A 27494-nucleotide genomic window follows, 5' to 3' on the forward strand; every position below is an offset into this window, starting at 1 on the left:
AGTATCACGTCTTCGTCTGTTTGGCCCTCCATCCAATTCCTCTGCGTTGTGTACTTTTAATGGTCCTGACGTCTCCGATACTGGTTGATAAGATCCTTATCTCCCCCATTAGTGCAATCCATAAACCATAATAATTCTCCACCTCCGTAAGAATTCGACACTTCGACACCGTGAGATACCTTATGAGGAAAAGCGTTGTTTTATTGCTATAAACAGAACCTCATAATCAGATGTTGTCAGATGTTATCAAATTGTATCGTCCTTGAAGAGTCTATTCTAATGATCTTTCGGTGTGTTCGTCTATCGTCCTTTTGTGATTCAGTCCAATAGTGTTCAGGCCTGTTCGTTAGCCTAACCCTCCTCGCGTTAGCCGAAGCTACTGTAATGATGATGTGGCATTCTCCCTTCCCCCCCCCCCTCCGTGGTGGAGGAGGAAGAGTCTCTCCTGGTTCCTTCCCTCCTAGTCTCAGTCAGATTTTAGTCTGCCTTACACCCGGAAACACCATTCGACTCATAGATGTTCGTCGTCGCAACGACGGCCCCGCCTTCTGGTTGTCATGCGACGTGTTGTCATGACAACTGCTAACCTTTCACACATTAAACGTTTCATTCACTGTTGCATTAAAATAAACCCCTCTCCCTCGCCCTGGGCCTACAGTACACTCTTATCAGTTTGTTCCTGCAAGGAATGCAAAACATTGGGCTGACTGCTAAACATTCTGCAGTGCTGGCTACTGCCTCTTCTTCTATCACCGTTTTCTAAAGCGAACCATGCACATTTCGTTACCACCGTTTTAGCTGTGGTCATCTCTCCCCAATCTATACATCACATACATTGAAAAAGCACCCCAAATCCTTCAAGCCCCAAGTCCAACGCCCCTCTCTTTCCCCTACTCTCGCATCACACACACACACACGCACACACACACATATTTTCTTTAGAGACTTTCTATTTTTTCGTTCATTCACACAGTTGCGTGGCGGTCATCACACACTTTTGACATTTGGAACTATTGGCAAATGCCTATACCTGTTCACCCAATGCATTGAACTGCGTGAACGAACTGGTCTGTAAATGAATTGTTTTGTGTTCTAAGAGTTTTTCTTATGATTTTGACTAATATCCAATACATGGACATTTTGACTGAATTGGGCATGACTCCTGAGTGTTTCTTTGTTATCAAACTCACCTAGTAATTATCTTGGCCATTAGTCCAGACCTACTATAAATCAAATTATTATATTATTTGTGTAATGGAAATTATTATTATTATTTGTCTTATGTGGTACAGTCTTATGCCGGAGCTATAGGCCTAATTAATCAAATAGAAAAGGTAATTTTATCTTCATTGGCAGGGGTTAGACCTGTCTGGCGCCCAACGGTAAAGGTTATAGGCACTATAAGTGGACACCGCTACACACTAGGCAGCCTGTTGTTTAGTACAGCAGCGCTACTGGTCTGTGGGCTGTCGCCTTATCCCCGGGTCATAGTATCAAGCTGGCTATATGGCTCTGGCTAACGTTACCCCGCTAACGTTAGCATTGTCTACTGTCGTGCATGTAAAAGAGTTTTGGGAACGAGTAAAATGTGTAGGTCCTCTTCTCAGACCTGTGGGGCAAAGCACTGCTGCACACACCATTTTAAATCGGGTGATGTTAGGAGTTTCGAGAATGCTGGCTAGCAAGCTATGCGCCCCGGCATGTTGATACGATAGTAGCCCCTTTAGCTCCACTCGGTGCATCAGTGACGATAGCTATGAGCTAACTAACGCTACAAGCTCAAACACCTTGTTATAACTACTACTATTGTCGTGTCCATAAGTTCCCTGGCATAATACTTGTGAGGACAAAGGTATACAAAGAGGAGAGAACCATTTTAAATTGGGTGATGTTAGGAGTTTCGAGAATGCTGGCTGCTAAGCTAAGCTACGTTAGCTAACTTAGCTAGCTTCTAACGGTGTATACACTATGTACAACGACACAATGATTTTCATTATTACAAATATGGTAACGTGGTTGTGGCTTTTACAAATAGTGGTTAGCTTTAGAGATGGATGCTATGATCACGGAGCAATAGTGTTGTTAGGTGACCGTGAAACAGATACATTTTCATTCATTACTCCTCGGCTAGTAGTAGCAAGGCTCTCTGCCTGCCACTAGCTGTGTGTGACTCTCAGAGCCCCCTGGTGCCCTGCACCTCACGTGACGTCAGCATTTCGATTACATGCACACGTTATGAACCATTGATTAAAATATCCACGTGTGTGGTGATTGTGTTGGGCAGACAAAATGTTTGATAGAAACGCTAAAACTGGGTCAATTTCAATATATTTTTTTCCTTCTTCATGAAAGTCACCATTGGCCTAGTCCACATTGTTTATTGAACAAAAATACAACCTGCAAGTTGGCCTTTAATCAAATTGGAGAAAAGATGTGCATCTCTGGCAAATACATACAAAATTACCAAATTTATAAATAAATACTGCAGGTTATATTTCAGTTAGATTGCCTAAGTGATCACCATGATCATAAAATGTGAATTATTTATTGCTCCTCCTCAATGCTGATCTCGGTTAACTTACTTCCAACCCTCTGAAACCTAATGACCTAACCTAATCATCCGACATTAACACTTTCAGTGCCGTAAACAAAGATTCTCTTTTATGGGTAGTTTTTCGATTTGAATACACTATTCAATGTCAGGGAGCTGTATTTTGCATGGAAAAGGCATAATGGGACTCCAAAGGTGCAGTACCGGCCGCATCCTACCAGGCGGCGGTATCGATCACCATTTGAAACGCTGTGTCTTGGGCTGTGCGTCGATTATTATAGGTCCGGGGCGGACTTTTCTTTGTCGGACAAGTGTAGCGGTTATAACGCTCGGATTGAGGAGAAACAATTACTCCCGATCCGTGTTCTGTGGTGGATTATGTTGGCGAAACGATGGACATCAATACTTGGAATGACGATCAGATATTTGGAATATTATTTTCGGGGTACATCCTAGTCAAGGTAAGGGCTATATGGTACCAATCTTGCGTTGATCCAAGAATGTTTTCATTGCGATCCGAGCGTATGTGTGTAACGCTAGTCCATAATGTATTCCGTTGGTGATGATCAAAGCACCAAAAAACTCCCCCCCCCTCCCCCCCACCCTTTCATGCATTCATGAACATAATACTGATCATATGCATTTGATTTTTTAATTGTGGCGTGTGTAGGGTCAAAACGCCAATGCATTTAGTTAGAGCTGCCGCGATTACCGCATTACCGCGGTATCGCGGTTACATCACGCCCACCGCAAGAGTAGGCTGAATACCGCATCACCGCTGTTTTTTTATAATAATAATAAAGTACCCTCCTCTCGTTGGGCTTGCGGCTCTGCAGATATACCCTACTCCTCTATCGAGGTTCCAAGCGACCCTATTGGGTACCAGAAAAGTCACGTGAAACATTGCAGACCACTGATTGGTCAGAAGAGAGACGTGTCACACGTTGGATCAGAGCTCATCACAACACGGCTAATAACGTTAGCTTTAGCTCCCCGCCGGAGTGGACTACCATCGCTCCTCAGGAGTACTAAACGAGACATAATGATTTTACTGTCTGCAACGAATGTTATAATAAAAGCCCTTCGTTCTATACACTTGTCTGATTGAAAACTTTATTAACAGACCGCAGAATGGGACAACTCAGCACGCTCTGAGCAAAGAAAGGAACTGAGATATGAATTGAGTATTTCTTGCCTTGCTATGGTCCGGTAAATACGCTGATGTTATTGAACGTGTAACTATATAACGTTAATGCCACAAAACGAATGCCTTTATTATAAAGTAGTAACTTTATAATAATAATAAGAAGAAAGGGTCGGGGGGGTAACCACCCCTGCCCGCGACACCGAGTGAACGGCGCACGACCAGAGGGGAAACTTCGAATCCGTGTTTCACTTTCAATAACGAATGCGTGCTTGCCGAATCCCAAACAATATTCATGCTGCAAAGTCATCCTCTAAAGATAGACATTTAGACTAGAGGCAGGCTATATGCTATAAAGAGTAGACTACTAAAAAAAAATGCATTCAAACTTTTTTTTTTTTTAATTTTTGTGTTAGTGCGGTAATAACCGCGGCGGTAGGAAATATTTCGCAAATTTGTGCGGTAAGGAAAACATCAATACCGCGGCAGCTCTACATTTAGTATAATACACGTTGCGGCTTATAACCAGCCTCTCAGGAATTGGCCTGGATCATTCCGAAATAACACTCCTATTCACCACGGTATAAAACGGGAACGTATGGATGGATTCTTTTTTTCTTTTTTGCATCTTGACCGGAAGAAACTCTGTGTCAAATGACTATAGTATTGTATCCATAGCTATAATATAGAATATAGTTATAGCTCTACAAACAAGGTGACGGACTCCATTCGTTTAATGGGTGGCATCGCATAGCCGTCGCCCGGAAGAGGCATGACACAGAATGTGTTAACATCACTGTCTTACCGGGAAATGGGTACCTCCCAAACCGCAAACTGTTTGAGCTCATGCCGTCTGGCAGACGGTACCGCAGTCTCAGGTCCACATCCAAGAGAACACTGAACAGCTACTTCCACCACGGGGCAAACAGACTACTGACGGACAGACAAAAAAAATCATCACATGAGCAGACACACAAAAGCAGCTTAAGTGACTTACACACACACTGCACTACACTATAGAATAATACATTTTTTATTTCGTTTTTTACCTTTTTTGTACTATTGTATAGTTTGTATGTTGTTGTCTACAAATCTAGGAGCCGGGAAAAAGAAGCATCTCACGTTTTTCTGAATGTATGCACATTAAAAAAATAAATAAACTTGACAATAAAATATATATATATAAGATAACTCTCCTATTTTCAGGTGTAATTTGTGGCAAAAAAAAACACTTATATTCGGAAGTCTTATATTCAGGACAATACGGTATATTGTTGTTGTTTTATTTGTAAGTACTACTATTAATAATGTATCATTTATAAATTATATAAATTATGAATGCCAACAATGTTTCAGGCTGATAAAATGTACTATTATTGCGAAATATCATGTAAGTCCCTATCGTAAAGTGCAGGGGGTTTTGGACCAGGGGGCGGGGCCAAGTGTTGCATCACTTTCCCACCATCTATTGTAGCCATGTCGAGCTGACATTGCCTCCTCCCACCTCTAGGTGGCGATCATCATGTCCTTCAGGCTGTGGCTGATGGGAGGATCCATGCCTCTGTTCTCGGAGCAGGACAACCCCGCATCCTTCTCCCCTCATCTACTCACCAGGTCAGCTGTGTGATACACCCACACCACACACCACACACCACACACACACACACACACACACAAAAAATGAAAATGTAAACCTGGAATGAGGAGTGGTCCTGCCCAGTACTCCGGCTGTCGGCGTTGCCTCCGGCTTGCGCCGGCCGTCATACTAACTCAATTAGTTAGCGGGTGGAAGTCGATGGGTGGTAATCTGGACGTTGTGGACAGCGACTCCTACAGGTCGGTTGGGGGACGCCTGCACAGCAGAGACAGGAAAATGGCAGGGGCAGTGTGAGCCTCCCACACGTTACACCTCGCCAAATGAGAGTCCGCGCTGGCAGGTGAAAAGATGTGACAGGCTGCCTCCACATGTATCGGAGGGGACATGTGATGCAAGGCTTCTATCCTCCCTACAACCGACCAGTGGGGGGCATATGCGAGCAACGTTCAAGACAGGGGAGGGGAGAATTGGCACGGCTAAATTGGGATGGGAGAAAAATGTGGATACAAACAAATTTAAGATTTTGGAACAATGTGTGTGTTTGGACAAAAGTGAGATAGGGAAAAAAAGCAGCACGCGATTCAGCATTTTTCCTCAAAGGGAAAGGTGTTGTGCAAAAAACAAATAGGCTGATATTTACTAAATATACCTATTATGTAGGTACAAAATATACATATCACTACAGAAATGTAAGTCCTGGGCGGCTACGTGGCGTAGTGGGCAAGGCGCTCGCCACGAATGACGGAGACGCTGGGCTTGCCTGTTCGAGCCCAGCGCTCCACATTGCTTTCAGTTTAGCTGGTTGTTCATACTAATACACATTGGCCGTTTTAGGGGGTGGGAAACTGATGGGTGGGGATCGGGCGTTGTGGACAGCGACTCCTACAGGTCGGTTGGTGCGCCTGCGCAGTAGAATCAGGAAGTGTCGGGGGCAGCGTGAGCCTCCCACGCGTTACTCCTCGCCACTGAGAGATCGAGCTGCGCAGGTGAAAAGATGCGACTGCTGTTACCTCAAGTACCGGAGGGGACTTGTGCTATGTATGACTTAGTCCACATTGCAGCCGGCTTGTGGGAGGCAAGAAACAGCGTTCGTGACAGGGGAGGGTTGAATTGGATGATCCGAAATTGGGATGGGAGAAAATATAGAAAATGGGAGAAAAAGTGGATAAAAAAAAAAAAAAAAAATGTAAGCCCTGTTCTCCCTTCTTCCCCTCCGTTTGGAGTCGGCATCTGAAAACACTGTTTGGAGGGCTACTCCTCTATCTACTCCTTCTTCTCCTCTGTCTCCTCTACTCCTCCTTCTCCCCTGTCTCCTCTGTCTCCTCTCTATTCCTCCGTCTTCCCGTCTCCTCTCTATTCCTCCTTCTCTGTCTTCTCTACTCCTCCTTCTCCTCGGTCTCCTCCTCTCTCTACTCCTCATTCTCATCTGTCTCCTCTATTCCTCCTTCTCCTCTGTCTCCTCTCCTCTCTCTACTCCTTCTTCTCTGTCTCCTCTCTCTACTCCTTCTTCTCTGTCTCCTCTCTCTATTCCTCCTTCTCCTCTGTCTCCTCTCCTCTCTTTATTCCTCCTTCTCCTCTGTCTCCTCTCCTCTCTTTACTCCTCCTTCTCCTCTGTCTCCTCTCCTCTCTACTCCTTCTTTTCTGTCTCCTCTCTCTATTCCTCCTTCTCCTGTCTCCTCTCTCTACTCCTCCGTCTCCTCTCCTCTCTCTACTCCTCCTTCTTCTCTGTCTCCTCTCTCTACTCCTCCTTCTCCTCTGTCTCCTCTCCTCTCTCTACTCCTCCTTCTCCTCTGTCTCCTCTCCTTTCTCTACTCCTCTTCCTCCTCTCTCTCCTCTCTTCTCCTCCTTCTCCTCTGGCTCCTCTCTCTTCTCCTCTGCCCCCTCCTATCTCTACTACTCCTTCTCCTCTGTCTTCTCTCTACTCCCCCTTCTCCCCTGTCTCCTCTCCTCTCTCTACTCCTCCCTCTCCTTTGTCTCATCTCCTCTCTCTACTCCTTTTCCTCCTCTGTCTCCTCTCCTCTCTATTCCTCCTTCTCCTCTCCTCTGTGTTGTACTTGCAAATGTATGTCTGCAAACATGTCGAACCAGGGGTGTGTGTGTTTGTGTGTATTGGTGTGTGTGGTTGTGTGTTTTTTAATTGGTCTGTGTATAGGGGCTCAGTGAGGAGAAGGGAATTGCATTTACAGCCCAGACCAATCAGAGCACAGCAGGTGGTGAACATTCCACTGCATGCTAAACGGCCTGTCACTGCCTCATCTCAGTGTAAATGGAAAAAGGGTGCATTTAAATATACTGTAGCAGTTTTTATCCAAAGTGCTTTACAACTTATGCCTCACATTCACCCATTTACTCACACATTAACACACTGACGGCGGAGGCGCCCATGCAAGGTGCCAACCTGCTCATCAGGAGAAGAAGGGGGTTGAGTTTCTTGCCCAAGGACACTTCAACACGCTGCCGGGAGGAGCCAGAATCTGACCGGAAACCTTCAGATCACGACCACTCTACCTCCTGACCCACTGTTGCCGTGTGTGTGTGTGTGTGTCAGGGTTTCCGTTGTCCGGTAATTACCGTTTTTTTACCGGGGAAATCTGTTGAAGTCCGACATATTTAAATATCTCCGGTCATAATGTCCTGTGAAAATAATTCCCTCTAAGCACAATTTGAATTGTATTAAAATAGTTACATTTGTTTCATTGTTGCTTCACCAAGCAGGTCTAATAATGACAACGATGTGTGTTCCTATATCATATCACGCGCACAGCAAGTTTGCAGCGCGACCTGTGGTTTGCTGATGAGAATGGCGGGGCGGGAGCTGATGCTGGATTAGCGAGAAGCATGCAACTGCAGAGCCGCAGAGCTCACAGTTGTGCCCGCACAGTGCAATGATCCAATTCAGCCATTGGCAATTCAGCCACTGGGTGGGTGGCGCTGCTGAGCGGTCCCCAGACCGGACCTAAAAGCGCCGCTGGCTCTGCGGCTCTGCAGTTGCATACTATTGGGATTAGTTTATCGCTTTGTTGAACGTTTCAGTGAACCCCACGATAATGTTGCCGTCTCTCTCTGCCAAATTTCTCAGTTCTTCGCTTGATATAATTAATACAAATGTCCAATATAACGGAATTCGTTAGCTCATAAAAATGTGATTATAACAGACTGCTGTTTAATGTCGGGCCGACTGCCCAGACACCTATTTGATTTCAAGTCAGCAGCAGCACGGAGTCTCGAGGGACTTATTTTATTTGGAATATAATGACTGTATACGCAAAAGTAGCCTAGTTTTAAGTTAAAATATTATAAATCTACATGCCTTGAGGATGTCTTTCTTTATATAGCCTGCCTATCAATTGTTTTTAAGCTCAATAAACTGACCGGAATTTCTCACATTTGTCCGGGAGGGTGAATATAAGTATGGTTTTAGAGCGGTTTAGGGTAATTCCTGGGAGGCTAGTAATGGCCCGCGACGTGTATTATATTAAATCCATTGGCATTTCGTCCCTACACACGCTACAGTTAAAAATTCAAATGCATATGATCGGTATTATGTTCCATCATGAATGCATGAAAGGGGGGGGGATGGGGAGCTCCCGTAGCTCGCCGCATATCTCTGCGCTATTTCTGCGTCGGGGAAAACCGTGCTCGTCATGGATCTGGGGGACACGAGTTCGATTCCCGGACCCGCCGTCATTTCTCAGAATGTCTTCCCCTGCTCTACATCCCATTTCAACCTGTTTCTGTCGGTCATGCTTGACCAGAAAAAGCGATAAATGCTAAAAAATAAAGTTTTAAAAAGAAAGGGGGGGGGGGGGGTTCGTTTCTGATTAATTGATTGTCAATAATTGCATTCGTTAGTACAACAACATACGCTGATCAGGGCGATGGCTATGAAAACAAGGCACAATCAAGCTGAAATTGACGTTAAATTGCTCTTACCTGTGGCCGGTGGGATTCCAAAAAGAATATTCCCAATTATTTGATTGCCATCTGGTAGATCGTATGTCCATTTGGCCCACAACATAACCCACCACAGCATAATGAATTGGGGGTCCCGAAAACGATTCAATGCGATTGGGTGAAGCCCTAGGTTCACGTTATTAGAAAAGTCTGCCCGGACCAATATAATCAACGCACAGCCCAATACTCAGAGTTTCAAAGGAAGTGCAATACCGGCCGCATCCCACCAGATGGCGGTATTGGACTTTTGCGATCTCAGACTCATTCCCTATGATAACACCAGGCTCCCTGGATGGATAATGAATGGAAATAGCGAATAAAAGAAATAACGAGTATACTCGTTGCCGTTCAACGATTGGCGGCCAATAACGAGTTTAATCATTGTTGGCAGAGAAAGAGTTAATAGTGATTTTTGAAAAAGAAAAAAAACATGGATTATTGGAATGTGAGTCAAAGATGTGAGACTGAGCTACTTTCCTGGCATATACATAAAATATAGCCAACGCTATCCACACACAAGCCAATACACACACACCCGGCTATTTGCCGAGAATTGCGGCATAGGGTGACTGGAGGGTTAAGGCCATGGACTTATCTATTATCTATTCTATCTTATTGTATTTTTGCACAATCAAGGCGGGCATGGCCACCTTCATTCACTACATATCTGGATGTGTATGTGACAAATAAATCTCTTGAATCTTGTCAAAACTTCAACAGGGAGTCTGTTTTCTGAAAGTGTGTTAAGTAAATTATTCTCTATCTCTCTCTCTCTCTCTCTCTCTCTCTCTCTCTCTCTCTCTCTCTCTCTCTCTCCACTCTCCACTCTCCAGGTTTCTGACCTACTGTTACCTGTTGTCCTTTAATGCCTGGCTGCTGCTGGCCCCCATGGTTCTGTGCTATGACTGGCAGGTGGGCAGCATTCCTCTGGTGGAGTCGATGGGAGACGTTCGCAACATGGCCTCCCTGCTGCTGGGAGTGGTGGTGATCACCCTCTGTCTCCACTGTGTCACCTCACTGCAGGTAAGGCCTGCTATAGACCTTCAGTCCTGGTTAGATGTTGTGGTTAGGACCTGCTACAGACCTTCAGTCCTGGTTAGATGGTGTGGTTAGGACCTGCTGGAGACCTTCAGTCCTGGTTAGATGTTGTGGTTAGGACCTGCTACAGACCTTCAGTCCTGGTTAGATGTTGTGGTTAGGACCTGCTGCAGACCTTCAGTCCTGGTTAGATGTTGTGGTTAGGACCTGCTACAGACCTTCAGTCCTGGTTAGATGTTGTGGTTAGGACCTGCTGCAGACCTTCAGTCCTGGTTAGATGGTGTGGTTAGGACCTGCTGCAGACCTACAGTCCTGGTTAGATGTTGTGGTTAGGACCTGCTGCAGACCTACAGTCCTGGTTAGATGTTGTGGTTAGGACCTGCTGCAGACCTTCAGTCCTGGTTAGATGTTGTGGTTAGGACCTGCTGCAGACCTTCAGTCCTGGTTAGATGTTGTGGTTAGGACCTGCTGCAGACCTTCAGTCCTGGTTAGATGTTGTGGTTAGGACCTGCTGCAGACCTTCAGTCCTGGTTAGATGTTGCGGTTAGGACCTGCTGGAGACCTTCAGTCCTGGTTAGATGGTTTGGTCTGTTTACTGCCAGGGCCCAAGTCTGGCAGTAGTTCTCTAGCATGTCCTGGTTCTGCTGTAACCCCTCTCTTGTAGAAGACAGCAGAACCAGGTCATCTGCGTGGAGCAGGGATTGTATCTCTGAGTTGTGTAGAGTGAGACCAGGTGCATGCTGTTGATTTATCTAGGATGGTGGCTAATTCATTAACCCTCGAGTCAACCTTCAAAAAACCCACTACCTGTCTCCCTAGTGACTGAAACTGCGATCTCAGTAAAACATATCTTTTTCATGTATTGTTCCAATTTTCTTTCATGAATATCATTATTAACTTCAGTCCTCACCATACATATCGAATATTTATTGATTTACAGGATTTTAACCATTTCTTAAATTGGGGTTGGTGTTAGGGGGTTAGGGTTATGGTTACCCTAACTCTAACCCTAACCTGTCCAGTTCTGCGACTAGGGTGAAAGGTGTGACACTTGTTGTTCACACGCTTATTAGTGATTGCTTTAAAAAAAAACATATACATAAAATATAGCCAACGCTATCCACAAACACACGTGAAGAAAACCCTAACCCATTTGACCAGAACTGCGACAAGGGTGACTCAAGGGTTAATATACAGTAGATGTTGAATAGAGTCGGACTCATACAGCACAGCAGCCTTGTCTCACTCCACGCTTCTGAGAGAAACATTTCCTTTACTTGCCAATTTTTATACCACACTTTGAAACAATTCTTTGTGTACATTGATTTGATTATTGTCATATATGTTACCCCCTACTACACCACATTCAATAACTTAGTAGAATAGACCATTGTGCCAAATAGAATCAAATGCCTTTTTGAAATCTATGAAACACGCAAAGATTTTGTTATTGTTGTGGTTAACACGTTTATCAATTAAGGTGTGTTGGGTGTAAATAGGTTCTGAAGTGCTGGATTTTGGTACAAATGCTATTTGACATTGTGTTTGGTAAGGACATTATGAGTCTCAAAATGTATAACGCTACAACGGATCTTCCCCAGATTACTGTTCACACAGAGGCCTCTGTATGGTGTCAGATGTCAGGGAGGTAACCTACACTCGGAATCAAATTGGAGAGTTTCAGGATGGCCAGTCGGAATTCTGGGCTTGTGTATTTCAGCATCTTGTTCACGGTGACATCAAGCCCACTGGCTTTATTGGGTTTTAGAGCACAGTTTTTCTCGGTAATGCGGGAGCCCAGGGGATTCAGATTTTCTTTTATTGCCAACTCTACTTAATTTGGTTTAGTTGATTGCTTGGTAAAATCTTGTAAAGTGTTTCGAAATTACTGACCCATAATGTCTCCATTCTGTATTGCCAATTCTACAGATTTGGATTTCTTAAGATGATTAAATTTTTCCCTAAATTGGTTTGTGTTTATGTGACTCCTCAAGTTGTTTGCCAGTTGTTTGTGTATTGTGCCTTTTTGATTCGGAGTGTATGTTTGTAATGTTTAAGTGCCTCACAGTAAAGAAAGACGCATGTCCACATTTCCTGGATCTCTGTGATTTTGATTGGATAAAGATTTTGTCTAATTTCTTTACATTCTTCATCAAACCAATTGTCATCTTTGGGATTGTTTTAATTGGGATTTCCCCCCCGTCTCTCTCCCTCCCTCCCTCTGTCTCTGTTTATCTCTTTCTCGGTCTCTCTCTTTCGCTTTCTCTCACTCTCTCTGTCTCCCTCTTTCTTTCTCTCCCTCTCTCTCCCCCCTCTCTCTTTTTCTCTGTCTCTGTCTCTATCCCTCTATCTCTCCCCTCTCTCTGTCTCTATTTCTCTTTGTCTCTCTCTGTCTCTCTATCTATTACTCTCTCTCTCTCTCTCTCTCTCTCTCTCTCTCTCTCTCTCTCAGCAGGGGAATAGAGAGGTGTTACTGGGGGTCTTATTCCTGGTCTTTCCCTTCATTCCAGCCAGTAACCTCTTCTTCAGGGTGGGATTCGTGGTGGCTGAGAGGGTCCTCTATATGCCCAGGTCAGTGTGAGAGAGAGAGAGAGAGAGTGAGTGATCATATTGTATGCAAAGTTCACAATACCTCACTAAATATCCCCTCACTGTCTTGGTTCATCCTATGTTCTATAGCAACACGGATGGAAAAACCTCTTTCATTTGTCCACAGGACTTGAGATGTCTTAACATAAGAGGTTGTAGATTAAACTGAGTGATCTAGATAACGCATAATGTCCCGCATGAGATACAATTATGGTTTGAAGAACTATTTAGCCTCCCAACTACCTGTACCAGACATACGGTTATTTAGCTAGGTTTGTCAAGCCTCCATACAAAGGAGGGTGTCATTGATTGAAATCCCTTTCCCTATCTGTAAAGAGTGAACCTAGTCTTATCTATTCTGGTTGAAACCATTTCTAAATTGGACTTCTGTGTACCTCTCTAGACCACAGCTGTTATCTCTGAAATACAACTCTTTTATTCCCCTTCATAAACATCCTCTCCCCTACAGGTCACACGTCACATCCTGTACAATCGACAATGTTTCTCTTCAGCAGTCCCTCAACCCACTAATATAGATGTGTAATAAGACTAGCTTACCACTAATCAAATGTGGCTCAAGATTATATAATTATACGGTCAATTTTGGCACATAATTGACTAAAAGGAAGGAAGGGGGGGGGGGGTCCACAAAGAGGGCCTTGTTGAAACTGTCATATGTGCACACCTGCAATCGTCAGTAGAATTGCAATTGACTGTTATTGTCAATATTGCATATAAAATGATTACGCGTTTGGATGCCTGTGTGTGTGTGTGTGCGTGTGTGTGTGTGTGTGTGTGTGTGTTTGTGTCTCTCACTCCAAAAAGCTTTCAGTTCTTTTCAGGAGCTTTGCCTGAATCCATTTCAATAAAATGTTCCTTATCCAGATACAATTATGTTATCTATCTATATCTATCTATCTATCTATCTATCTATCTATCTATCTATCTATCTATCTATCTATCTATCTATCTATCTATCTATCTATCTATCTCGCTCTCTCGCTCTCTCGCTCTCTCTCTCTATTCTAGTTGGCCTGCCTCTCACTCCCAATTCAAATTCAAAGAGGCTTGATTGGCGCGGCCATGTTGAAGTAGAGCAGTACTTTTATAGTTTCCTTGGGTCAAGGGTGTGTGTGTGTGTGTCCTCGTGTGTGTGTGTCCTCGTGTGTGTGTGTGTCCTCGGTCTCCGCGACAGCCAGGACTGTCTGAACGCTGAACAGGAAGTGTGTGAGTGGCAGGGAGAGTCTCTTGGAATGTGCAGCCTGCTTTCTTATTGCTATCCAGGGAGCGAGGTTGAAACACAGCGGTTTCTGTGTCGGGTCAGGTCAGCTCAGCTGTGAAAGGCCATGAGGCAGAGCCAATAGTCCAAACGGTATGACCCGCTTCCAGTTCACCCTTTGTTTAGCTGTCAGGATTGATAATAGCTGATACAAATTGTATAATGTCATGTTTTCTTTTTCTGTCTGCCTCCTCTCCTCTCCTCTCCTCTCCTCTCCTCTCCTCTCCTCTCCTCTCCTCTCCTCTCCTCTCCTCTCCTCTCCTCTCCTCTCCTCTCCTCTCCTCTCCTCTCCTCTCCTCTCCTCTCCTCTCTTCTTCACTCCTTCTACCCTTCCTCCCTCTGTCCCTCCTCCAGTATGGGCTACTGTATCCTGGTGGTCCATGGGCTGGCTCGGCTGTGTTCGGTGGCTGGTCGCTGGGGCACCACGGCCCTGAGTGTCTCCATGCTGCTACTGCTGCTGCTGTTCTCCTGGAAGACTGTCCAGCAGAACCACATCTGGCTCTCCAGGGAGGCTCTGTTCAGGTAGGAGGAGGTTAGAACCACATCTGGCTCTCCAGGGAGGCTCTGTTCAGGTAGGAGGAGGTTAGAACCACATCTGGCTCTCCAGGGAGGCTCTGTTCAGGTAGGAGGAGGTTAGAACCACATCTGGCTCTCCAGGGAGGCTCTCTTCAGGTAGGAGGAGGTTAGAACCACATCTGGCTCAGTGTTTGTACCATACAGTATGTGTGTGTTTGTCATCATCACAGTGACATTCCATGTGTAGCATTTGTGTCACTAACAGTAACAGCTGTTCGCCACGGACCAGTTCTAGGTTCGAATGAGGAGAGGAGTAATATACACAGTTAAAGGAGTAGTAGACCAGAGACAAGGTTATAACAGTGACCGGTAGTTTATTCACAACAAGCGCGCTAGCTAGACAATTGCAATACATACGGTGACAGTGAGGTAAAGTGAAGTATCCTTTTAGGTTCTTTCATTAACCACTCCTTCTTTCAGGAGGGTTAGTTCGATATCAGGTTCTAGGTTCTAACACATTTGGTTCAGTTCAGACGTCTCTGAGGTTGTCACTAGCTAAAAGCTAGGTTTAAAGTTGGACATTAGATGTATCCCTTTTATCGTGAGTAACTCATTATCTTTCTTCTGCAATTGCAGATCAGTAAACTCTTATCAGTTTATCATTCAGTAAACTCTATATCAGTTTATCATTTCAATAGGTAAGTGTTTAAACATATTAATTTAAACCTTTAAGTGTGCAGGGAATGCAAGTACCTTATTAGGTGAAATGACCCTTTAAACTCTTCCTTTGCAGGTGTAATACGAACAAAGTACCAATAGAAATATTCAAGGTTATAGGAATGCAAATACCTTATCAGGTGGAATGACCCTTTAAACCATCTTTCTTTACAGGAGAACCATCAGTGATTCAACTATAATCAATATGTTATCAGTGAGATTCAAGTATCTTACTGGGTGCATTGACCCTTTAACTCGTCCTCTTTACAGGAGAACATCAGTAGTTCAGGTATCTTATTGGGTGAATTTACCCTTTAACTCTCCCTCTTACATGAGAAATATCAGTGGTTCAAGTATCTTACTGGGTGCATTTACCCTTTAACTTTCCCTCTTACAGGAGAAATATCAGTACCCATATATACAATGTGCATCAATCAAATACAAAATACGATATCAAAATACAAAAGGTGAAACGGGGTCAAAAGCCCTTGGAAGTCCTTGTGCTCTTGTTCAATCAGTTCGTATCATAGAAAAGGATATGATGGTCCTTGGAAGTTCTTGTGACTCAAGTTCAATTAGTTCATTAATTCCTGATCCACTTCCTCACTGGGAATGAGGAAGGCAATTTCACAATCCTACCAGGCTGTTGAGGCAACAGGGGTAATCAGATCAGGCCGGGGTATAGCCTTGTTCTAGATCTGAGGTTACTGTGGGTTGGCTCGCCATCTTGTGTCGGTCCGGCACACTGCCTCGTCCCACGTGGGCACACGTGATGAGTGGTGGTTGGTCGAGACTCCTGGGAACTCTTCCCGGGGGTGGAACGGGGTGCTAGAAAAACCTGGCCAAAACCGCTTCCGGAAGTGGTATGCTCTTTAACTGCAACAACGTCTTCGGTTTTGTAACTGGGGGGAATCTTTTATGACTGTTTGATAACTATTTCGTGGCGCTAGTTCATTTCAGTATCCAGCAGCATTCAGCTGCGTCAGTCTCCGTCAATCTATAATCTCATCTGCCGTATGGCAAGGCTCACCTGCCGTAAGACAAGGCGTGGGCTGTCGTGACACCTATTTCGCGTCATGAGGTAATTTAAAGGGGCTGTGAGGCAATTCAAAGGATTTGGTCAAAACATTGCTAATCTCATATGAATATACATATGACCCAATAACATTAACTATTTATGTTCTTACACAATAGCATTAACTATTTATGTTCTTATTCAATGGCATTAACTATTTATGTACATTTATGTTCCTATAACTAAATAGTTATGAATGTGAACCCTGGGTTACATATGCATTTCTTATCTGATTTGAACGTGGCTGATAGGCTGTCAGCTCAGTCTAGGACCTGCGCTGCTGATTTAAACATTTTCTATTATTCATGTATCATTCAAATCTTTTCAAAGGGGTCAAAGGTGGTGCAGGGGGGGGGGGCTGCTATGTATAATATGCACTGTTAATTTTCCATGCATGTCTGCTACTTGTCTGTAATAATAATAATACTGTACTTTATTTGTGTAGCACCGTTCATACAAGTTCACAAAGTGCAAATGATCTAATGCACATTCTCTGCACATTCTCTACAGAGTCCATTGCTAGCTTCACAAAATAGTATCACATTGCTGCCACTTGAACTTGAACACAAATCACTTTGCTGCACCTTGAACTTGAACACAAATCACTCTGCTGCCACTTGAACTTGTCGCTGTCTGTTTAAATAATCGTGAAATAGGCCTACTTGGTAGGGTGCTAGTGGACAATAATGAGGTTACCTTCATTCACAGCGATGACGAGCTTACAAAACGAGACATCGTTTATCAGCAATTTCATATATATAGATAATGCAGCGGGTGGAGCTACTTAGATGAAGATGACTGTGATTTTTATATATATATATATATATTTTATTATCTTTTTCCCCCTCCTTCTTTTTCCGATTTTTTATCCCATCCCACTGTTAGTCGTTATGCCAATTCCCAACCCCCTTCCTGGTTGTTGCATACTTTCCCCTACTGTTGGTCCGAGAGGCCGGAGACTGTCGCATGCTTTCCTCCGACGCATGTGCAGCCAGCCTGGCCGCGCAGATTCTTACTGGGAGAGTGTAACGTGTGGGAGGCCGCACTACCTCTCACCAGATCCTACCTTCGCTGAGCAGGCGCCCCGACCGAACTGTAGGGGTCGCTGTCCACAACGCCCAGGACCCACCCACGGCTCCCCTCGCCCTAACTCAGCCAAACAAGTTAGTATAGCGATCAGCCCGAGCCAAGGCAACTCTCCGGGAGTCGAGACCGCAGCCTCTTGCATTGGTGACGAGCACAATCTCCGCTACGCCACCTGACCGCCGAAGATGACTGTGATAATGCAGCGGGTGGAGCATAACTTGTTGCAGGGGGTGGTCACATTCGCAAGCTGTCACAAATATTGTGGCGTTTCCAACTGATAGGGACTACAATATTTCGAATTGATCCAGTATTGAGCGAGCGAGCTCCAGCCGGCAGCCACAAACCAGGCTGCTGTGTTGAGTACTGAGGCAAGTGCACCCGTCAAAGAAAAAGATAGCTTGTTTTTGGCACCAACAGGCTCAGACTGTTATGAGAGTGTCTTATGGATGATGTCAATCAACTTCTAACCCCAACCATAAGTCTGGCTCTGTGATCCCACTGGTATTACACTGGTATTTGGCCCTTATTGGTAAGCTACCTCCTTATACTACATCATTATTGGTAAGCTACCTCCTTATTGGAATGGAATGTTGGAACCCATGGAACCCATTCTAGTGACTGGCTGGTCCTTATGGTCCCTCTAGTTTATTCTGAACAGGGTAAATCTGCATTTTGCTATGATGCCTCTAGCTCATGGAATGAACTCCAACAGTCCTTAAGGCTTGAGATTCTCCCCTCTGTTGCAGAGCTTAAAACATTGATCTCCAACCTTTGTCAATCAAGTTGTACATGTTTTAATTGATTGTTATCCTTACTCGTTTTATTGTTTTGAGTGATTTTAGATGCCTTTTTGGCTTAACTCTGTATGTACACTCGACGTGACTGTAAATTAGGGAAACCTCAGTTGCCTTTCAAGTTTAAATAAAGGTTTTGAAATTAAATGAAATCTCTCTCTCACACACACACACACACACACATATGCTTAATAATTAACTTAATTTACTACTTTACGCAAATCATATATGGAATTTAAATACTAACACAGGCTCAAAGTTTTGAGGTCGTATGAGTACAGAAGACATCCATCTCTGCCACACTGCCTGGTTACCTGTTACAGGGGAGATGCTTGGCGCTCCTCCCTGACGGGTCTTCCTCCTCGATAACTGCTAGTCTATGAACACGGCCAAGGCTGCAAAATAACAAGACCATTAGCCTGCAGCCATAGCTTGTTGTTGCCAAGGGCACCGTTCATTTCTCTCTCTCTCTCTCTCTCTCTCTCTGTGCGCATGCGTGTGTATCGGAGCGAGTGTGTTTGGAGCGGGCAGGTTTGACTGAGCGGTTCGCGTGAGTTAAAACTTTCTGAAAGTTATTTCCATCTTCTATCTGTGTGTCTATTATATATGTACGTTTTGTTTGTCTTTTGTCAGTGTTGTTCGTTTAGTGTTTGGTGTGTTTTGGAGCGAGTAGCAGCCACCAGTTTTGCTGGTCGGTATGCCGGCCGCAGCTATGAGTTTGGAGCGTCTGACGCGCAGACACGCTATAAAGCTCTCCCCGGGACTGAATTGTACCGTAGAAGAGTGCGGGCTTGCGGTCGGGGCTATTGTGGGTCATGATAGCGTGAAATCTGCATCGCGGATGAATAATGCAGTTGTAATTTTTTTGGATTGTGTAGATAAAGTGAATTTGGTGGTGGAGCAGGGAGTGGTAATCAAAGACACCTTTACCCCCGTGTTTCCACTAGTAAGTCCTGCACAAAGAATAATCATTTCCAATGTTCCTCCTTTCATCAGAAATGAGGTCCTGGAAAGGGAACTGGCTAGACACGGACAGATAGTTTCCCCAGTGAAGATGATTTCTCTGGGTTGTAGATCCCCTCTGTTAAAGCATGTGTTATCTTTCAGAAGACGGAGAAGGTGCAGGGGGGGGGGGGGGAGAGGCCTGGTGGAGGGAGTAGAACAGGGTAAGCAGGTGCAGGAGGAGAGGAGAGGCCTGGTGGAGAAGACAGGACAAGGTGAGAAGGTGCAGGGGGGGGGGGAGGCCTGGTGGAGAAGACAGGACAGGGTGAGCAGGTGCAGGAGAGGAGAGGCCTGGTGGAGAAGACAGGACAAGGTGAGACGGTGCAGGGGGGGGTGGACCTGGTAGAGGAGGCAGAACAGGGTGAACAGGAGGAGGGGGTAGACCTGGTAGAGGGGGCAGAACAGGGTGAGCAGGTGCAGGAAGAAAGAGGTTTGGTAGCGGAGGCAGGATTAAATGTGAATTCTAATTGGAAAAAAGTGGAGAAAAGGGGAAGAGCGAAGGCTGTTGAGGAGATCACTGTGGTCGAGGAGGGTGAAGAAGTGGGAGGTCAGAAGACAGGGGTCGGAGGTGAAGAAAGAATCAGTTTGGGCAAATGCACTGGATCAGCTGCTGGAGAAGTAGAGTGTAGCATAAATGAGGAGGAAATGGAATTTGATGCTGATATTACCAAAATTTCCCAAAAAAGGAAAACTGAGGTCAGTCAATCTGACTCTAAAGCTAAAAAAGAGTGTCAACCTGAGCAGCAGGTAGACAGTGACAGTGGAGACTCTGACTTCAGTGATGAGGCGGAGTCTCTGCCTCCCACTCAGTCTCAGGCTGACAGGAGGGATGGGTATTCTTTAACTAGAATAAAAAGTTTTCTACAGGATACTAAAGGCTCAAGGGCAGTTAAGGTGAAAAGTTTTTTTCCTGACGTAAAGCTGTTTGTTGAGTCCGCTAAGTGGCTAATGAAACGCAGTGACAGGAGTGACGAAGGTTTCTCTGATCAGGAGATTTATCGTTTAAGGAAACATGTGCAAAAGTCAAGATCAAAAATCTCCAATGATGGTTAAGTTATCTGGTCTCCTTTTATTATTTTATGTCCTGCAATTTGGATATTTTCTCATGGCAGAATTTAAAGTAGGTACCCTAAATTTAAATGGTGCAAGAGATGATTCAAAGAGGGCATCTCTTTATCAACTAATGGATTTAAAAAATATTGATGTGATGCTTGTCCAAGAGACACACAGTACTGAGGATAATACAGTGGCTTGGAAAAGGGAATGGAATGGGGAAATAGTTTTAAGCCATAACACCAGTACTAGTGGTGGAGTGGGGATTTTATTTTCCAGACAATTTTTGCCGCAGTTATGTGAGATTGAGGAGGTTGTAAAGGGACGTCTTTTAAAAGTAAGAGTGTTATATGAGAAGGTGAAAATGGTATTTATTGTTGTTTATGCCCCAAATATTGGTTTGGAAAGAATGTGTTTTTTAGATTCTTTGGCTGATGTTATTAAGGGTTGTGATAATGAAGAGTTTTTATTTCTGGGAGGGGATTTTAACTGTACTGTTAACCCCGTTTTAGATAGGAACCATCAAGAGCCTCACTCTGCATCTCATAGTCGTCTCTCTAGGGTGATTGAGACGTATGAGCTGAGTGATGTGTGGAGACGAATGCATAAAAAGCAGAGGCAATACACATGGGTTCATACTAGAGATAATTTATTATCATTGGACTTGATCGGTTTTATTGTTTTAAACACCATTTTAGTGTTTTTAATAATTGTTATATAACCCCTGTTGGTTTTACTGACCATTCTCTTGTGTACTGTTCTGTTTTTATCAAGTGTGTAAAGCCACAAAGTGCTTATTGGCATTTTAATACGTCTCTTTTAACTGATAAAAATTTTGTGGACGCTTTTACCTTCTTATGGAAGGTTCATAAGCAGACAAAGGCCAGTTTTATCTCACTACAGCAGTGGTGGGATGTGGGGAAGTGCAAAATTAAGCAGTTCTGCCAACAGTACACTCTAAATGTTACTAGGGATATCGCCAGGTCTATGAAGGCTCTGGAGATTGATGTGGAGGAGCTTCAAGAGCTAGCAGAATCCACAGGAGATCGAGGCCATATTGGAGCTCTCAAAGTTAAAAAGTCTGCTCTGGCTGACCTGTTAGGTATTTCAGCACAGGGTGCTCTGGTGAGGTCACGTTTCAGAAACATCTCAGAGATGGATGCATCTTCCCGTTTTTTTTTCCGTCTGGAGCGCAAGAATGGGCAGAAGAGGCTCATCCACAGCATGCGCTCAGACACAGGTCAGATACTGTCTGAGTCCACTGACATCAGGAGGCATGCTGTGGGTTTTTATAGTAGCCTTTTCCAGTCTGAACTTGGAGAGGAGCAGGAGGAATCTCATGGTTTCTATGAAGGCCTACCAAAGGTAGAGAAAGAGTCCAGTGCAGAGTTGGAGGCGGATGTGTCTCTTGATGAGCTCCATACTGCCCTGCAGAGCATGGAAAATGGGAAAGCTCCGGGTATAGACGGATTACCTGTTGAGTTTTATAAGACCATGTGGGCAGTGTTGGGAGAAGATCTCCTGATGGTGCTCGGAGACAGTCTTATTGGAGGGCAGCTGCCGCTGAGCTGCAGGAGGGCAGTACTCACACTGTTGCCAAAGAAGGGAGACTTAATGGAGATCAGGAACTGGAGACCTGTCTCACTTTTGTGTACAGAATACAAGCTCCAAGGTGCTAGCTACCAGGCTGAGAGAGGTAATGGGGCAGGTGATCCATCGTGACCAGACCTATTGTGTGCCTGACAGGTTGGTCAGTGACGATGTGTTTCTGATTCGGGATTTTTTGGACATCTCTAGTGCATTGGGTTTGGAAACTGGTCTTATTTCCATAGATCAGGAAAAGGCTTTTGACAGGGTTGAACACCAGTACTCGTGGAAAACTCTAGAGGCCTTTGGTTTCAGCCCAGGTCTCATAGCCAAGATCAAGGCCTTGTACAGTAACATTGAGAGTGTGCTTAAGATTAATGATGGTTTGAGTGCTCCTTTTAAAATCCAGAGGGGTATTAGGCAGGGGTGTTCATTGTCGGGAATGCTGTATTCCCTGGCATTTGAACCCCTGCTACACAGGCTCAGGGCAGGCATCTCGGGGGTAAGTGTCCCTGGTTGTATTGCACCTTTTAAGCTTTCAGCATATGCAGATGACTTGGTTATTTTTATAAATAAACAAGAGGACATCAATGTGTTAGTTGAAAATGTGGGACGTTTTGCTTTGATTTCCTCGGCTAAGGTCAATTGGGGGAAGAGCGAAGCAATCATGGTGGGTACGTTGTGCAACAGACTCACTTTACCAGGGGGCCTGCATTGGAAAAAGGGAGGTTTCAAATATCTGGGAGTGTTTTTAGGGGATGAGACTTTTAAAAGGAAAAACTGTGAAAATGTAGTGGAAATAGCTCAAGGCCGTTTAAAGAAATGGAAGTGGATTGTGCCAAACATGTCGTATAGGGGCCGTGTTCTGGTAATCAATAACCTAGTGTCTTCTAAATTGTGGCATCGTCTGATGTGTGTTGATCCCCCAATAGACCTTCTCCCTAAACTTCAAGCTTGTTTTTTAGATTTTTTCTGGGACAAGCTGCACTGGGTGCCCCAGAGTGTTTTGTACCTGCCCAAGGAGGAGGGTGGGCAGGGTCTTGTGCATCTGTGCAGTAGGGGTGCAACTTTTCGACTCCAGTTCATTCAGAGACTTTTTTATGGACCAAAAGAGGTGTGGAGGCCGGTGGCTTGTGCCATACTGCAACAGCTTGGAGGGCTGGGACTGTCGAATTCTCTGTTTTTGATGGATTTTAGCGGTGCTCGGTTAAATGTTCTGCCTGTTTTTTATCGTGTACTTTTTAAAACATGGAGTTTGTTCGATAAAGGACCGCTGGATTACTCAAAATCACTGTTCTGGCTTTTGAAGGAGCCAGTTGTGCTGGGAGCACGTTTGGACGTAGCTGGTGGGCCAGGTCTGACATTTTCCGGGCAGCTCTGCAGGTCAAAGATCACCACACTGGGCCATGTTGTGGAATTGACAGGAGCGAACATGGACAATGCTGCTGCTCTTGCTTCACGCCTGGGAGTGAAATCCATCAGGACGGTCAGCATGATGCTGGGAAAATGGAAGCAGGGGCTCAGTGAGATAGAACGTTGCATGTTGACAGAGTTTAAAAACGGGTTTCTTCATCCTAGTGATGAGGATATGTTTCCTAGTTTTAAGCTGCAGCCTGATTTAAAAAATTGCACAGGGCCTCTTTTAGCAATGGGAGATGTTTCTGGTGTGTTTTTTGATGAGGGTGATGGAAAATGTTTGTACAGACTGTTAGTCAAGGTTCTCAACAAGGAGAAGCTCGACGGGAGAGGTGACACTCCCTGGAGAGCGCACCTTGGTCTCAGTGATGAGGTGAAACCAGAGTGGCGAGCACTGTACAAACCACCGTTATTCAAAAGAATTGGCGATCTGCAGTGGAGGGTTTTACATGGTATAGTGGCTGTCAATTCTTTTATTTCCATATTGAACCCTAACGTCTCACATGACTGTCCTTTTTGTGCGCAAAGGGAAACAGTTTTCCACTGTTTTCTGGACTGTTCCAGGCTGCTGCCTCTGCTAGGGTTACTAGAGAGACTTTTCCAGTCCGGTGAAGAGGTGTTCTCGAAAGAGAGGTACATTTTAGGTTTTAAATACTGTAGAAGGGAAAGAAGCAAGTGTCATCTTTTTAATTTCATTTTAGGTAGAGCAAAGATGGCTGTGTATCTCAGTAGGAGGAATAAGATAGGACAGATCTTGGATCATGATGCTGTATGTCTGTTCAGAAAAATGATCAAAGCCAGACTGAGCATAGATTTTAATTATTATAGAGCATTGAACAACCTAGATCAGTTCACTGATATATGGGCACATAAAGGAGTGTTGTGCTCTGTAATGGAAGATGAGTTGGTGTTGGCAATTGAGCTGATTTGAGTTTTTTCTTTGTTGTGGTTGTTTTTTTTGTTGTTGGTGGTGTTTTCTTTTGTTGTTTTGTTGTTGTTGTGCTTTTAAAAATGTATGGTCAAATTGTTATTGAAAGAAAGACGAGTGTTATACAGTTGACTGTGTAACACTTTTTGTTGTAATGCTGGAATGATTTATAAACAAAGTGTTGTTAAAATTCAAAATTCTCTCTCTCTCTCTCTCTCTCTCTTTCTCTCTCTCTTTCTCTCTCTCTCTCTCTCTCTCTCTCTCTCTCTCTCTCTCTCTCTCTCTCTTCTCTCTTTCTCTCTCTCTCTCTCTCTCTCTCTCTCTCTCTCTCTCTCTCTCTCTCTCTCTCTCTCTCTCTCTCTCTCTCTCTCTCTCTCTCTCTCTCTCTCTCTCTCTCTCTCTCTCTCTCTCTCTCTCTCTCTCTTCACCATTCCTCAAGCTCTTTCTCAGTCTGTTTTTAATGCGGCCAGATGGAAATCTGTGTAGAACTAGGACTAATTTATCCTCAAGGTTAGCAGAGAGAGGAGTGAGAGAGTGAAGGAGAGAGAAATGAGAGCGATAGATAGATAAGAGAGATAATGAGAGAGAGGGGGGAGGGGGGGGGGGGGCTAAAAAGAAACCCAAACAAAGTATTGAAAGGTGTTTCCATGGTGTTTTGAAAGCTCTCCTCTGACCTCTAGATGGCTGATTACTGAGAGAGTGTTTATATTATGAGAGAGAGAGTTAATGAGGTCTTTTCCTGTCAGTGTTTTTTTCCTCACATTGTTTTCACTCAAGTATGAATCTCTCTCTCTCTCTCTCTCTCTCTCTCTCTCTCTCTCTCTCTCTCTCTCTCTCTCTCTCTCTCTCTCTCTCTCTCTCTCTCTCTCTATCTCTCTCTATCTCTATCTCTATCTCTCTCTATCTCTCTCTATCTCTATCTATCTCTCTCTCTCAGGTCTGGTATACAGACTCTGCCTCACAATGCCAAGGTCCACTACAACTACGCCAACTTCCTGAAAGACCGCGCTCGTCACCAGGAGGCCATTCACCACTACACTACTGCTCTCAGGTCAGTTTGGTCTATAAACCCAATCTACTGCTCTCGGGTCAGTCTGTTCTTCAACCCAATCTACTGCTCTCAGGTCAGTTTGGTCTATAAACCCAATCTACTGACCTCAGGTCAGTCTTGTATCAACACAATCTACTGGCCTCAGGTCAGTTTGGTCTATAAACCCAATCTACTGCTCTCAGGTCAGTTTGGTCTTCAACCCAATCTACTGACTTCAGGTCAGTCTGTTCTTCAACCCAATCTACTGCTCTCAGGTCAGTTTGGTCTATAAACCCAATCTACTGACCTCAGGTCAGTCTTGTATCCAACACAATCTACTGACCTCGGATCAGTCTGGTCTTCAACCCAATCTACTGACCTCAGGTCAGTCTGTTCTCCATCGTAATATAATCATATTATATTAATACACTTTATTTGTATAGCACCTTTCATACAGAAACTGCAGCTCAAAGTGCTTCACAACAGAAAAAAGACAGGCATAAAATGACAACATAAAGTGCAACATATGGTGTATTAGAAGGCTATGGTGAAGAGGTAAGTTTTTAGCTTATTTTTGAAAATATTAAGAGATTTAGCTTCCCTAATGTCCATAGGTAGTGTGTTCCATAACTTTGGTGCATAGTTTGCAAAGGCTGCATCCCCGATTCTCCTTAGACTGTGGCTTGGAACCTTCAATAGACCAGTAGTAGATGATCGCAATGTTCTAGGAGGCACATAGTTGACTAGAGAATTTGCAATGTACAGTAGCTTGGTCCTGTTCCATTTAGTGCTTTGTATATAAGGAGGAGGACCTTGAAATCGATTCTAAATGTTACCGGAAGCCAGTGTAGGTTAGCTAATACTGGACTGATGTGGTCTCTCCTCTTGGTTCTAGTTAGTAGCCTAGCTGCCGAGCATTGAATGAGTTGGAGTCGTTCTGTGTTTTTTTTGGGAGGCCGGTGAGGAGTGCATTACAGTAGTCAAGTCGGCTTGAGATAAAGGCATGGATCAGTTTTTCAGCGTATTTTTTTATTTATAAACAGCTGTACCTTAGCTATGTTTCTAAGGTGGAAAAATTATGTTTTTGTCACCTTGTTGATGTGTGATTTAAAGCTTAGGTATGAGTCTATTTTAACACCAAGACATGTAACTTCGGGTTTGATCCAAGGAGTAAGTTGCCCCATGTTGCTCTCTAACATTTCTCTTTTTGTTAAAGAACCAACTAGTTTTGTCCTCATTTAATTTTAGGAAGAAGGGTTTGCTGATGGTGTCCATGTTCAAGTCAAGTCAAGAGTTTTATTTGTCACGGCATACAAGTATACAATGAAATGCGGGTGGTCTTGCCTGCAACGATGTGCAATACAGTGGTACAACATATAATAGAATCCAATAAAACAACATTGTGCAATAAACAGGTAACATAGTGGGGCATCTCGGTATTTGTACATAGTTATTTACAGAGCATGGAGGACATGCTAGGTCCCTTGGTAGTGCAATACACTGTTACTGTTGCTATACTATTTTTAAAGTGACCCTTCCTTTGTGGCCATAAGTGTGGGCGTGTGCATCATGAGTGTGTGCTTGCTCATGTTAAAGTGGCTGCTAGTGTGCGAGCGTGTACAGCGTGCGTGTCGTGTGTGTGCTCATGTGTGCTTGTGTGTGGAGAGTTCAGCGTTCAAGGCTCTGATGGCCTGGGGGAAGAAGCTGAGCCGAAGCCTCTCTGTCCTAGTAGCTGGGGTTCGCAGGCGTCTGCCTGACCTCAGCAGCTGGAACAGGCTGTTATTGGGGTGGTGAGGGTCTTTCATTATTTTTGTTATTATTGTTTGTATCAGGACTAATGCTGGCTCTAATTAAAGTTATTTTGTTATTGAAGAATAATGCTAGTTCTTCACATTTTGATGCAGATGACTGTGGAGGGGTGGGGGCAGTGTTGAGTAGCTGGTCCATGGCTGAGAATAATATTCTAGAGTTTCCAACATTCTCTGTGATAAACAAAATAAAAATAGTCGTTTCTTGCCACTCGTATTTCTTTCTTATAGGCAGTCATGGCTTCCTTATATATATCGCAGTGGACTATGAGCTTGGTTTTCCTCCATTTTCGTTCAGCAGCTCTACAGAATATCTTTGTCTGACCAACA

The 27494-nt window shown here is 44.2% G+C and overlaps 1 protein-coding gene across 3 annotated transcripts in view; it reads left to right on the forward strand.

Annotated features, from left to right (window-relative positions):
• tmtc1 (transmembrane O-mannosyltransferase targeting cadherins 1) overlaps positions 1-27494 on the forward strand; it is a 128666-nt gene that overhangs the window by 58481 nt on the left and 42691 nt on the right. For 2 of the 3 annotated variants that reach the window (XM_084330647.1, XM_084330649.1), the window contains exons 6-10: positions 5206-5309; positions 10080-10269; positions 12737-12855; positions 14507-14674; positions 25264-25377. In XM_084330647.1, coding sequence (XP_084186773.1) covers positions 5206-5309; positions 10080-10269; positions 12737-12855; positions 14507-14674; positions 25264-25377 — 695 coding nt within the window. The remainder of the gene's footprint in view (positions 1-5205; positions 5310-10079; positions 10270-12736; positions 12856-14506; positions 14675-25263; positions 25378-27494) is intronic. The other variant, XM_084330648.1, reaches the window with a different exon arrangement.

Source organism: Notolepis coatsorum (assembly GCF_963971535.1).
Source record: "Notolepis coatsorum genome assembly, chromosome: 15".
Lineage (NCBI taxonomy): Eukaryota > Metazoa > Chordata > Actinopteri > Aulopiformes > Paralepididae > Notolepis > Notolepis coatsorum.